The following is a 13,383-nucleotide window of genomic DNA, read 5'->3' on the forward strand; positions in this document are numbered from 1 at the left end:
AATCTATTTTACATTATCGATCTAGCAAAAACGTGTTAAAAGCACACAAAAATATAAATTGTTGCTAAATAAAAGACATGTGAGCATCTAATCAGCACATTTTCCACAAGCCACTTTTTTTCCATTAAATGCAGTGGTTTCATAATCAATAAAAGTAGTTCTGGTCAAAAATGAATTGCGATTACTGTAATTGCATCCAAAATAAACGTTTGTTTTGACAAAATATATATGTGTGCACTGTGTATATTTATGTATAAAGTATATAAATACAGGCATACATGCATATATTTTAGAATTTGTTTTAAAAGAAAGTTTACTGAAGTTTCATTAGCACAAGCCAGCTTCAACAACACATACACAATATTCAAGTAATACGGTCCCACTTTATATTAAGTGTCCTTAACTACTATGTACTTACATCAAAAAAATAAATACAATGTACTTACTGTGTTCATAATGTATTTGAGAACACTTATGGTCCTTTTGAGTTGGGATAGAGGTTGGGTTATGGACAGGTTTGGTGGTATGGGTTGGTTTAAAGGTGGGTTAAGGTGTAAGGGATGGTCAACAGTGTATTTACAAATGTAATTAAAAAAGTTAATTACAGGTGTAATTACATGTATTTAATCAAGAATAAGTACACAGAAAATACATGTATTTACACAATAAGTACATTGTAACAAACTATTAATTCCTGTGTAAGTACATATTAGTTAAGGCCACTTAATATAAAGTGGGACCAGTAATACATATTTACAGATTATATACAAGTTAAAATATCTATGTAACAAAATAGATATGCATAGTTTTGTTTCTATGTAGTTGTATCACATATACAAAATAAAAATATATAATACACAACCATGGACGTCAGGATCGCCACAGCAAGAAGATCGCTGGTTCGAGCCTTGGTTGGGTCAGTTGGCATTTCTGTGTGGAGTTTGCATGTTTGTGTGGGTTTCCTCCGGGTTCTCCGGTTTCCCCCAAAGTCCAAAAGACATGCGTTATAGGTGAATTGGGTAAGCTACATTGTCTCTAGTGTATGTGTGTGAAAGAGTGTATATGGATGATTCCCAGTGATGGGTTGCAGCTGGAAGGGCATCTGCTGCGTAAAACATATGCTGGATAAGTTGGTGGTTCATTCTGCTGTGGCGACCCCTGATTAAAAAAGGGACTAAAGTTAAAAGAAATTGAATAAATACACACACACACACACACACACACACACACACGTATATATAAATATATTATGTCTAAACAAACTTTTATTTTGGATGTGATTAATCACGATTAATTATTGCCCAGCACTAAATTAAAGTTGTTTATAGGGAAAGCCACCATAATTTCTGTTTAGAATATTCTTATATATTTTTTATTCCTTTTTCTTTTCTGTAAAGACTGTAAAGGTGCAGGCAAGAGTAGAGGAGCAGAGCCTCTTAAAAACAGCAAACTTTATACAATGTTTTGTAGGGGGCTCGCGGTGAAATAGCACCAAGGCAGATGTTCTTAACAGATTCACCCATGCACGCTTTATAGAAATTTGTGTTTGTAATACATTTCAGAGGCAGTTGGCTCCATGTGTGGTCTAAGACTCTCTCACACACGTCAGAAGAGAATTATAGGAGGAGAAAACTCTCTACGGTAAGCAAAGAAGGTCAAAATGTATATAAACAGCATTGGCATAACAAATGACACATTTCAAAATAATTTTATGTGTGGTCAGAATGAGAAAAGCTGTTTAAATGTTATAGCATGCTCATAGTGTGTTTATGTGTGTTTGTGTATGGCGTAGTGGTGGCTGGCCGTGGCAGGCAGCTGTGCGTTTACGGGGCTCTCAGGCAGATGGACGCTTGGTATGTGGAGCTACTTTGATCAGCAGCTGCTGGATCCTCACTTCAGCTCACTGCTTTAAGAGGTACACAAATACTTGTATATATGGACAGGTACATCTTCATTTTATATTGCATCTGCAAGGTTTGCAGTAAGTAACCCCCACCCACGTGCACTCATACTTCTTTCTTGTGTTTCCAACTTTCCACTGTGACTCACACAGCTAGATAACACAACATCAAAACAAACAAAACATTTCTAATGGCGGATTTTAAACAACGTACCTTCTTCCCACACTTTTTCTGTTGTCTGTGAACAATTTTGTAATCATTATCTGCAAATAAACACTTAGTCATCCCAGCTGCAAAACAAACAGAGTTAAACAGTTCCAATAATTCAAATCCATTAACAGATGCAGAGGAATTAAATTAAAATACCCTCTATGTGATGAAGGCGATAAAAGTAGATCTGTGTATTAGGTCACACTTTTGTTATTGAGTGTTTTGTACAGCTAAACACAGCTAGTACGTATAACTGAACATTTTTAAATGATAGCTATAAATATGTTTTACTTATATAAAATGATATACAATTTAAAAGATGTTGCAAAAAAAGTAAGCGAAAAAGTTCTTTCTTCACTCTCTATTGGAGAGTAAATTCTTTGGTCACACTTAGTTTGATGGTCCGTTTGTTGAATTTAAGTTACAGTTACAGTTATCTACATGCCAACTAATTTTCATTAGATTATAAGTAGACTGCTAGGTTGGGCTTACAGTTGGGGTTAGGGTAAGTTAACATGTACTTGCAAAGTTTCTCATAGTCAGGTAAATGTCTGTTGAAGAAACATATCAACAGATATTAAGCAGACAGTCTACTAATACTCAAGTGGCCCATCAAAATAAAGGGTTACCAACTCTTTTAAGATGACATACAATCAATAATATGATATAATATGATGATTAATTAAAATTCAATATGAAAGTGGTTAGCACCGTTGCCTCACAGCAAGAAGGTCATTGGTTCGAGTCCTGACTGAATAAAAAAAAGTCAGAAAAAGTCAGAAAAGTGGGCGTGTCCAGCTCTGTTTAGGGGGGAGTGTCGGAGGAAGAAAAGGGGGATGGTGTGGGAGTGTCTATTTGGGCACGCGCTAAGTTTCAGAGTCAAAATACACACCCACACAGACAGGAGAAAGTGATGGTGTTTAACCTACATGGACATCTGTAGTCGAATTATTTGCCAAATTATTAAATGGTGGACTTTAACTGCAGTTTGGCTCTTTCATTCAGGGAATTCATTCATGCCCCTCGCGACAAACGAGATATTTGATTGGAGGAACTGCTCTAAGCGTGTATTTTTCATGCAATGTTTGATACCGCACGGCGAATGAGAGAAAAAAAAAACCTCAGCATTTCCCGGAAACTTAGATGCACACGGCAGGTAGTGTCAGAAAGCAGCGTGTGTTATTCCGGTCACTAAATGCGGTAAAAACCCTACACGAGATTAAAGTTTGGTTGTGGTGGTAACATGTTTACACTCGGTGCAATAGTTTGTTCGATACGAACAAACTGAATAAACAAAGAGCACTGGTCGCTCACTTACCAAATCTGTAGAGACAGGACAATCACCAGCAACTAGAGCCGCGTCTTTATGAAGAGAAGACTACAAGCGAATCCGGATCTCAGCGTTTGCAGATGAGAACAGCTCTCAGGTAAACAATGTTCCTCCTTAGACACGTAAGTTATTGTTGTTGAGCGTCGCGTACACTGTAATCCACACGTGACTCCAGCTGAGCTACAGAGAGAAAATGAAAACGAAACCTAACTGCAGCAAACTATTAAAGCAACACTTCACGCTTGTTTTGCCAACACAATGTGGCGTCTCTGTCGTCTAAACACTATGACAGTAATGAATATTAATGAAGTTGCACAATAGAGCGCGCTGATTGGTTTGAACCAAGCCTTACTCATGCATTAATGCATCACACTGTAAGACGTAATAAGACTCACTCTGGCACAGATGCCCAGTCTGCACGCTGGAATACACGCTATTATATCATGGCCGTGATGCAGCTTCAAAAATTCGTTTCAAACAGGAAGTGCGAATTTGCTTGAAATAACGCAAAAACAACCAATTTACACTTTTTAGTGAAATATAGGTGTCCTAATAGTGTTTTTAGCAGTGTGGGACACATATACGACTGTCAACAGCTCAAAAAATGTGTTTTGGTGTTTCGTGACCCTTTAAATGTTCTCCCTGTATTGGTTTGGGTTTTCTCTGGGTGCTCCAGTTTCCCCCACAGTCCAAGCACATTTGATATAGGTAAATTGATTGATTGATTGATTGATTGATTGATTGATTGATTGACTGATTGATTGATTGATTGATTGATTGATTGATTGATTGATTGATTGATTGATTGATTGATTGATTGATTGATTGATTGATTGATTGATTGATTGATTGATTGATTCATTCATTCATTCATTCATTCCATCATTCATTCATTCATTCATTCATTTATTTATTCATTCACTCATTTTCTTTTTGGTGTAGTCCCTTTATTAATCAGGGGTCGCCACATCGGAATAAACCACCAACTTTTCCAGCATATGTTTTTGGAGCGGATGCCCTTCCAGCTGCAACCCATGACTGGGAAGCATCCATACACACTCATTCACACACATACACTATGGACATTTTAGCTCACCTAATTCACCTATAGCGCATGTCTTTAGACTGTGGAGGAAACCAGAGGACGTGGAGGAAACCCATGTCAACATAGGGAGAATGTGCAAACTCCACACAGAAATGCCAACTGACCCAGCCGAGGCTTGAACCAGCGACCTTCTTGCTGTAAAGGCAATCGTTCTACCCACTGTACCACCATGTCATACTTGGTTACCTTATAGCCGCCTTTCCACTGCACACATTTGGACACGACTGTCGGAATACGCCCCCTTGTGGCACACGCACAGAATTTCCAGTTTTGTCGCGCACCATGGGAGAGAAGCTCTTCTCGCAGTGTCTGAAATAAAGGAGTACAAAAGCAATAGCCTTTATTCTCCATGTGTTTACCATAGTTTAATGAATGAATACTAGAAACTCATAGACCACAAAAAAATTTAATGGGGAATATAGAGACAGCATATAAATAAAAACAATTTTATTACTTATTTATGAATAGAATTTTTTATATAGACTTTTTTTTAATTAAAAAAATTTTGAAAAATATTTCTCAACTTGTGCGCACGGACCTGCTTGGATAACACTGGAATACATCACATCCGGTTGCAGTCTGGTCGCAAATATTTTAACGTATCCGCAGCTCAATTCAGATCTGAATTTTCCTCATACGGAAAAGATCGGAGCTCCACACAGCTCCTGGACTACTCTCCATTGGAAATGAATGACTTCCGGTCTGTCGCTTGTCGTGTGCAGTGGAAAGCAGGCTTATTGCATATATGTGCATGGAGGTAGGGCTGCACAATGACACGATCAGCATCGATATCGCAATGTGTGCATTGAGTCAAAATCTGGGCTCAAATTATGCAGTCTGAACTAGTCATAACCTGCCTATCTCACTATCCCAGATGTATTTTTTTGTAGTCCCCAAACTCCGTTCACTGTAGACTTTGCTAAGCTAACTCTGTAAAAGCCAATGTCTCCCTTTGCATTGAACTTTGAGCGTATTACATTCAGAGATGTTGTTTATGTTCACACAGCTACATTACAAATCAACTAAAGTTTAAAATAAGATATCGTAGTGGAACATGAACCTCTTTAAGTGGTTTTAACAAAAATGATTACTTTTAAAAAAAGTTTTGTTTGCAAAAGTACAGAAAATTTTCTACATCACTATCCTCTTAAGGAGTTATTCTCATGTGAAATCTTACGTTTAACAGGACTCATGTTTTGAACATTGTCAAAATAGCACCTTGTTTCTAGGCAGTGATGAACCCCATCCATTCCCATAACACATGCAATTAGCCATAGACCTTTTGTGCGATTTTTGATAGGTTTTCACCAAAGGTATAAAAGGCTATAGCTTTTCACATTAAGGAAGAATAATAGTAGCAGGCCAGAGGAAAGCAATAAAAAGATATATGAAAACAAACACTTCTGCTTCCCATAAGGATCACTCTGGTAAATGATCTGCCTTCAGTTCAGTCTGAGACTCTGCTGCGTGTTCACATTACTGTGAAGAATGTACGCTAGTGATAGTTTCCTAAACCATTTAGGGTTTCATTTAAAAAAAAGGGTCTCAGTAGAAAGACTTTGGCAATGTGAGAGGTTTAAGTAAGATAGGATCTGTTTTTTATCAACCAGTCCAAGCACTGAGCCTTCAAAATATGATCCATGACATCAGACTACTGCTAAAGTTTCCTCTAGTTGCATGCTCTCCCTCACACACAGACGTGCACACACATACACACAGCTATAAATCTAGAGACCTTGATGCCCCCTCCCTCTTTTTACTCATACTCGTTCACACACTTTTTAAGGAATGCAATTAATATTATGCAGAAGTGTAACAGTTGTTTTAAATCATTTAGCTTGAGATGACTCAAGTTAGTCTCTCACTTCCGAGTTTACTGAGGGTAGCATGACATTAGTGCAAAAATAGCACATACAAACACACACACATTGGTTTTAAACTATTTTGTGCTGTGTGCCAGGTTGTTGGCCAACCTTAATTAACTCTTGGGTTACAACCGGCATGGTATTATAGGACTGAGAGAGCAATATGCTGAAGACAGCCTCAGTGATGGAACTGCTGTAATGAACAAGCTAAAAGTCAGATAGCTGTCAGATTCAGCTTCTGGCTTCTGGATTTGTGTTACAGCAGAGCAATAGACTATTGAACAAGTGTGAGGTGAGTTAATGAATTCATGGAGTACTGAGCTACTTTATCAGTTATATCGGGGATTTTTTATTTGGTGTCAGCTGAAATTGGATGTTTATTTGTAAATGCTCAGTTTCCAGTTTAAAATTTGCTGTTTTGTACATTTGTTGTTTGTTTAAGCCCACACACCAATGAATTAAATAATTAGTTTTAATGAAAATAAAAATAAAAAAATATATAGATTTTTAAGCTTAGAATAGTTTTTCAGACTGAGCAGAAGTGTTGTCAGGAAAGGTAATTCAACAGATTTCATACCAAAGAGGCTTGTCTTAGTATTTCAGAAACAGCTGATGTACTGGGATTTTCAAGCACAACCTTCTTAAGGGTTTACAGAGTATGGTATGAAAATATCAGGTGAGTACGTGTGTCCACCGAAGAGATTTTTTCCCCAAGCTGGGTGTATTTTGTCAGTTGTCATAGAATCGCCATACTTTGTTTAGAACAGCTGCAGGCAGCATCAATAGATGCTGAGCATCTATTTCTCAGTGCTAATTTATATGCACTAAAATTTAAAGAAATGCTCCCAGATAAGCATTTATGGAAGAGCGCCAGCATTTTTAGCTGTGCAAAAATGCTTCTGTTCAGATGCACACTGAGTGGCTGAAAATGTTATTGGCAGAGGTCAGAGGTAAATGACCAGACTGGTTCAAACTTAAAGAAGGCAGCAGTAAACTTTGATAAACACTCATTTTTCATCTAAGTGTGGTTTATTTATAAACTAATTTCGAGAGGATCACGTGCTTATGATCAACACAGCTGGCTCCTCATTAGCTCCGTAATCTGCCCTATTAGATGATTACGGAAGCATTATAAATAACCAGTTTTTCACTCCATTTATCTTCGTCTTGAAGATTCCCCTTTCCTTCATCACTTCCTCCCCTTTTTTTCTGATAGGGCGACACGGTGGCCCAGTGGCTAGCACTGTTGCCTCACAGCAATAACACATCTGGCCCAACCTCCTATCGGGCCGTTCGGTGTTTCTCTGCAAAGTTTACGCGTTCTCCCCGTGTTCGCGTGGGTTTCCCCTGGGTTCCCCGGTTTCCTCCCTCCGTCCAAAAACATAGCCATAGCTAATCGGCTAAACCAAGTTATCACCCAAGACAACCTTAGTTTACACCTCTCGCACGGCGACAAGCAGGGGAGTTCTCGAGACCTACCTGAGCTCGAACTCCCCTCTCGCCCTTCTAACGGGAGGGAGCCCCAGGCTCGAGGATGTTACGAGCTTATCTCCCAGTACAGCATGCCAATTACGCTTTATTGATTATCAGCTAAGTGTGAACTCTAAAGTTCATATCTGAAGGCACAGCTCATCAAATCTTGAAGCAGAAGAACACACCTCTGCCACTGCTGTCACCTAAGAACAATGAGGATACAATTGCACAGGTTCAACAAAATTGGACAGTAGGAGACTTGAAAAAGTTACCTGGTCTGATGAGTCTTCATTTCTGTTGCAACATTTAGACACAATTTTACAATTCAGTTTGTTGTAAATAACATAAGTACACACAGTAGATCCCTATTGTTTCTATAGCAGCTGCTGATGGTAGTTTGATGGTGTGGGGATTATTTTTTTGCATCTCTCTGTACCAGCTGAGAATCACTTAAACCCTTTAGCTTACCTCAGTATTGTTGCTTACCAATTTGATTCCTTAAGTCAGTGTTTCTGAATCCTGGTCATCACACCCTCATGCTGCATAATTGTCCTTGTCTCTTTTTTAACACAGGTGATTTAGATAACCAGGCCGTTAAAAGAGCTTCATGCATGAACTGTGTTCTGACTGACACGTTCCTATGGAGTGTGCATTGTTACTTTGTCCATTTTCCTTCATTGCTCATTACCTGAGAGTTTGCTCAATGCCATTGCCTGCTGTGCCTTACTAGAGAAACATGAAGTGTGACATAATATATTCTCAGATAAATACAATATAAATTCACATATCATACACTAAAATGCATTTTAATGTAACATGCTTCCTTCAAACAAACTGAAGGATGTCAAGACACTGTCACGTCCATATGAAGTCCACTTTGCAGGCCACTTGTTGTTAAATGAGAACAAATGTCTGATGTAAATAGTGAAACAAATAAAATGTGCAGCGAGGGGGTTGTGAGAATCAGGATTGAGTAACAAGGATTGGAAATGTCTACTCTCAGCAGCATAACAAAACATGTTACAAAGCTAAAATCATCTGGGGCCTCATGTATCAACGCTGCGTACGCACAAAAACTTTGCGTACGCCAGGTTTCACGCTCAGAATCGCTCACGTTTGGATTTACTAACAATGAACTGAACGTGGGAATGTGCGCAGGTTCACGGCAGCTTTCTGGCAGGCGTACGCACATTTTTTGTGCGTGTCTGTTTTATTTCCATTGGCGACTCCTAGAGGCAGTTGTGTTAAATTCTTCTCTACAAAGTGTCTGATCCTTGCAATGGCAGCTGTATGAGACGGGTTCATATAGTAGGTATGTAAGATTTCCATACCATACAGTTGACCAGCTAAACATTAAAGCACAATTTGCAGCGGTCGCCTGTTTTCCCAATGTAATCTGAGCTATCTACTGCACGCACATTGCTATAAAGACACTATCTGAAGATAAATTTGCATGCGTGAATCAGAAACATTTCCATTCAATAAATGTGCAAATAAAATATGATGCACAAACTTATTAATGATTCCTACTTGTCTTTCTCGTGATAAATAGTGGGCAAAATCTGATATGTAGCGGGAAAAAAAAGAAGAAATAATTCATCAGACGCTGGATTCGAACCGAGTTTGTGCTCGAACGTGTCAGTACATGATCATATGCTTCTTATGAGGTGCGCCACTGCGACTGCTAAGGGTACTGCAACATTTTACAGATATAAACCACACTATTTCTTTTTTAAATGCACTCAGTGCGATGTTCAGACCCAACTGTGTTAACCGTATCAGCTAAACTCTCCCACTCTATTTTTTTCTTTTGTTGTTAATTCCGGAGAACAAACTTGCAAATAACACCGCTTTTCTCCGTTCTACCTCCGAAAGCAGCACCTCCAATTCACATTCTGTTCAAAGTTTCTCTTTTTGTTTGATTTTGCCTTTGCTTTTTCGTTGGGTTTTTCCATTAGCATAGTCATTAGCATATTCATACGGGGGAGGAGGCAGGGAGGGGTTTTGCGCTCGTGCATGTTGCGCTCAGTTTCACGTTCATTCAGATGTACAAAAGAATATGCGTGAGATTCGGCGTACGCAGTGTTTCATACATCTGAAATTTTTTCTGCGTACGCACATTTACAGCTTTGTGCGTACGCAATGTTTTAGTAAGATTTCCACGCAAGTCTTCGTACATGAGGCCCCTGGTGTTTATGAACATGACAGGGGTTCACTATTCTCATACTGTACTTTAAAGGTGTCAAACCAAGTTACATGGGTACCACAGTTCTGCACAGTTTAGCTTTAACCAGGGGTGTTCAAACCTTGTCCTATAAAGAAAACCCAAACTTCATTGAGGGCTGTGGGCCGAATATACACCAAATGTTATTACATTAAATTTGCCATGGGGAATTTCCTTATTTATTCGATAATATTTAAAAAACATTGCTTTAAATCATATTTAATATCTAATGCAGTATGTTTTTTTACATTTTATAATGAACTGATTACTGTAAAAACATAAACAATTCCATTTATAAAACAATGTAATTTAATGCTGAATGCATTAGTCAAGCTGCTCCTGCCATTACCTTGATATCCTTGTAAATGTCAGATGTACTGTATGTCAAGAGACAGTATTTACAATTTAAAATTTCATTTACAACATTTAATTGAATAATTTAATTTTAGTTGCCTTTTTTGTAGTTCAGCATAAAACTAGGAAACAAAAGATTACATTAAATTCAAAATTTAAATTGACGATGTTGAAATATTCAATCAATTCCATGTGTGTTCAAGAAAAAAAGGTCAGGAGAAGGTTTTCTTCAATGTCAAAAATTGTAACAATTTATTGGATACAAATGAATAATTCGATTCACAGAATTCTGTTATTCTCAATGCAATGCAACAGTTACATTAAGGAGGTGCGCAGCAGTTTTCATTTTCTGACTTCAACTTATATAGGCAGCTGATATTAACAGGTGGAGTTTAGTGAAATTCATCATTCATTGTGTCATTTATGTCAATCATTGTCCAGTCCTCTATTGGACGCACCCCAGACACAAGTTTCTGCAGAGCTGAATTTAATTTTGGACCAGCATTTATCTACTTCTGCAAAAATGCTAATTAGTATGCGCAGCATCCCACAAACAACAGTAGAAGTTCAGTTAATATATGACCATTAATTGACCAATACAAATAATTGTTTGATGAAAAGAAAAATAGACAAAAATAATAAAAATACATCCTTTTCCCCAATGATTTTTGTCAAAGGCATTCGCCCCAACCACCAACATTCTCTCTCTTTTTTCAGATGGGATGGTGGGCCAAATCAAAGGTTACCATGGGCCAACTTTGGCCCGTGGGCCCTGCTTTAGGCATCTTTGGCTTTAACCCTAATTAAACATCCCGTGTCAAACTAACTGAGTCCTTCAGGCTTGTTTGAAATTTACTGATAAGTGTGTTGGAGCAGGGTTGGAACTAAACTCTGTAGAGCTGCCGCCCCCCAGAAACTGAGTTTGCACTCTTGCTGTACAGCCTCTACAGCAGATTCCAGACCAGCAGAGCATCATTGGAATGTACTGGAATGGTGGATTTACATTATGAGGGTGACAAACCTGCAGTGACTGTGTGATGCTGTCTTAATATAAACCAAAATCCTAGAGGAATGTTTACAGCACTTTGTTAAAAATCTGTGAAATTAAAAATTTAAGGCAGTTCTGAAAGCAAGAAAGGAGTCCAACCCAAGACTAAGAAGGTGTACCTGTAACACAGTGGCCTAAATAACCACTTTAAATTTAGAATAGTCCACCAATCAGAGCCTATGCCCTTAATGAAATAAGAAGGTGGAGAGGTGACCCTACAGCGAGCTGAGAACGGCTTGGGGGGTTGTTATTGAGAAATGATCTTCATTCACAGTTGGGTTCAAGTGCAGCATGTCGAAGCAATACCCACTTGGCCGTGTCTCAGACAGAATAACCTTTTAATAACCTGCTCGAGATCAGCACTACAGTATGGATTAACACAGATTGTGAGTGTTAGAAGTGTAATATATTGAGTGTCTCTCATGAAGGGGCTGTGGGAATGTACTGCTGATCCTGCTTCTGATTCCTGCCAGACCAAGAGTGTCATTCCGGACAGGCCAGATCCCTTTCCAGAAAAGACCTGACCGCGTAACGGGACACTGCCGTCTCTCTCTCTGGCACCACATACATATTTCCGTTACACAGCAATGGGTTCAATCACTAACAAGCAGACAGGGTGTGGGTGCATACACGCACAACACACGCACGCCCCACACACACACACACACACACACTATCTATCTATCTATCTATCTATCTATCTATCTATCTATCTATCTATCTATCTATCTATCTATCTATCTATCTATCTATCTATCTATCTATCTATCTATCTATCTATCTATCTATCTATCTATCTATCTATCTATCTATCTATCTATCTATCTATCTATCTATCTATCTATCTATCTATCTATCTATCTATCTATCTATCTATCTATCTATCTATCTATCTATCTATCTATCTATCTATCTATCTATCTATCTATCTATCTATCTATCTATCTATCTATCTATCTATCTATCTATCTATCTATCTATCTATCTATCTATCTATCTATCTATCTATCTATCTATCTATCTATCTATCTATCTATCTATCTAAGAAAATTATTTACTGAGTAAAAAAATGTCCCACTGAAAAAATCTCATCTTAATCTTATGCATTTCTTTTTTTTGTTTTGTTTATTTGTTTACTGTTTATTAAAAAAAAACTACCCTTTTCTCATTTTTTACATTACCACAGGCCATATTACAATTATCTATGAGAAGATACGACAATCTCACCAATGACAGCAAATAAACCTTACATTAAAAAACATCATACTAAAGACTGGTAATCACAGCAGGCTTTCCGTTTCATTCAAATCACTGCTTGAGTGTTTTGAGTATGATGTCATAGTCTTGAGTTTATGGAAAAAAAACTTCCTATGTATCTCTGTTTTTACCAACTGATCGTGTGACCCCAGAGTGGTTTTGCAAGTGTGTGTTGGTGTGAATGTGTGTAAGTGCACATGCTTTGGCTTTGGGACCCTAAGATCAGTTGACATGAACTTCCTGAGGAAGGGACCTGATTTGTCATGTGAGGGCGTTTTGAGTGGCATGTTGAGAAGTCATAAATCATCTGTGATAATGTATTACACTGCTGTGCAGGGGCCATTTTCATCTAGGTTTGATGATAAATTCAGTTTATTCTGTTCAGTCTTGCTGAATGCACACGTTTTATTGTATTATTTTCATTTGGACATTTTGCCTTAAAATAATACAATAAAGATATAGTATAAGGAACAATAAATCACGAAAATGCTAAATTAATCATTTGAAGTGAATTTAGGCATCACGTTTTTTAATGCATAGTGACAAATAGATGTTCATATGAATAGATTAAAGATTACATTTCATTTTCTAAATTAAATTATTAGTATTTTTACTG

General features: G+C 37.8%; 1 protein-coding gene across 3 annotated transcripts in view; it reads left to right on the forward strand.

Annotated features, from left to right (window-relative positions):
* The window catches only part of prss12 (serine protease 12), a 75,640-nt gene that overhangs the window by 46,158 nt on the left and 16,099 nt on the right, over positions 1 to 13,383 (forward strand). For 2 of the 3 annotated variants that reach the window (XM_073950650.1, XM_073950642.1), the window contains exons 10-11: positions 1,563 to 1,641; positions 1,793 to 1,915. In XM_073950650.1, the coding sequence (XP_073806751.1) occupies positions 1,563 to 1,641; positions 1,793 to 1,915 (202 nt within the window). Of the gene's footprint in view, positions 1 to 25; positions 1,233 to 1,562; positions 1,642 to 1,792; positions 1,916 to 13,383 lie in introns of those variants that run through there. The other variant, XR_012406014.1, reaches the window with a different exon arrangement.

Source organism: Danio rerio, chromosome 1 (genome assembly GCF_049306965.1).
Source record: "Danio rerio strain Tuebingen ecotype United States chromosome 1, GRCz12tu, whole genome shotgun sequence".
Taxonomy (NCBI): domain Eukaryota; kingdom Metazoa; phylum Chordata; class Actinopteri; order Cypriniformes; family Danionidae; genus Danio; species Danio rerio.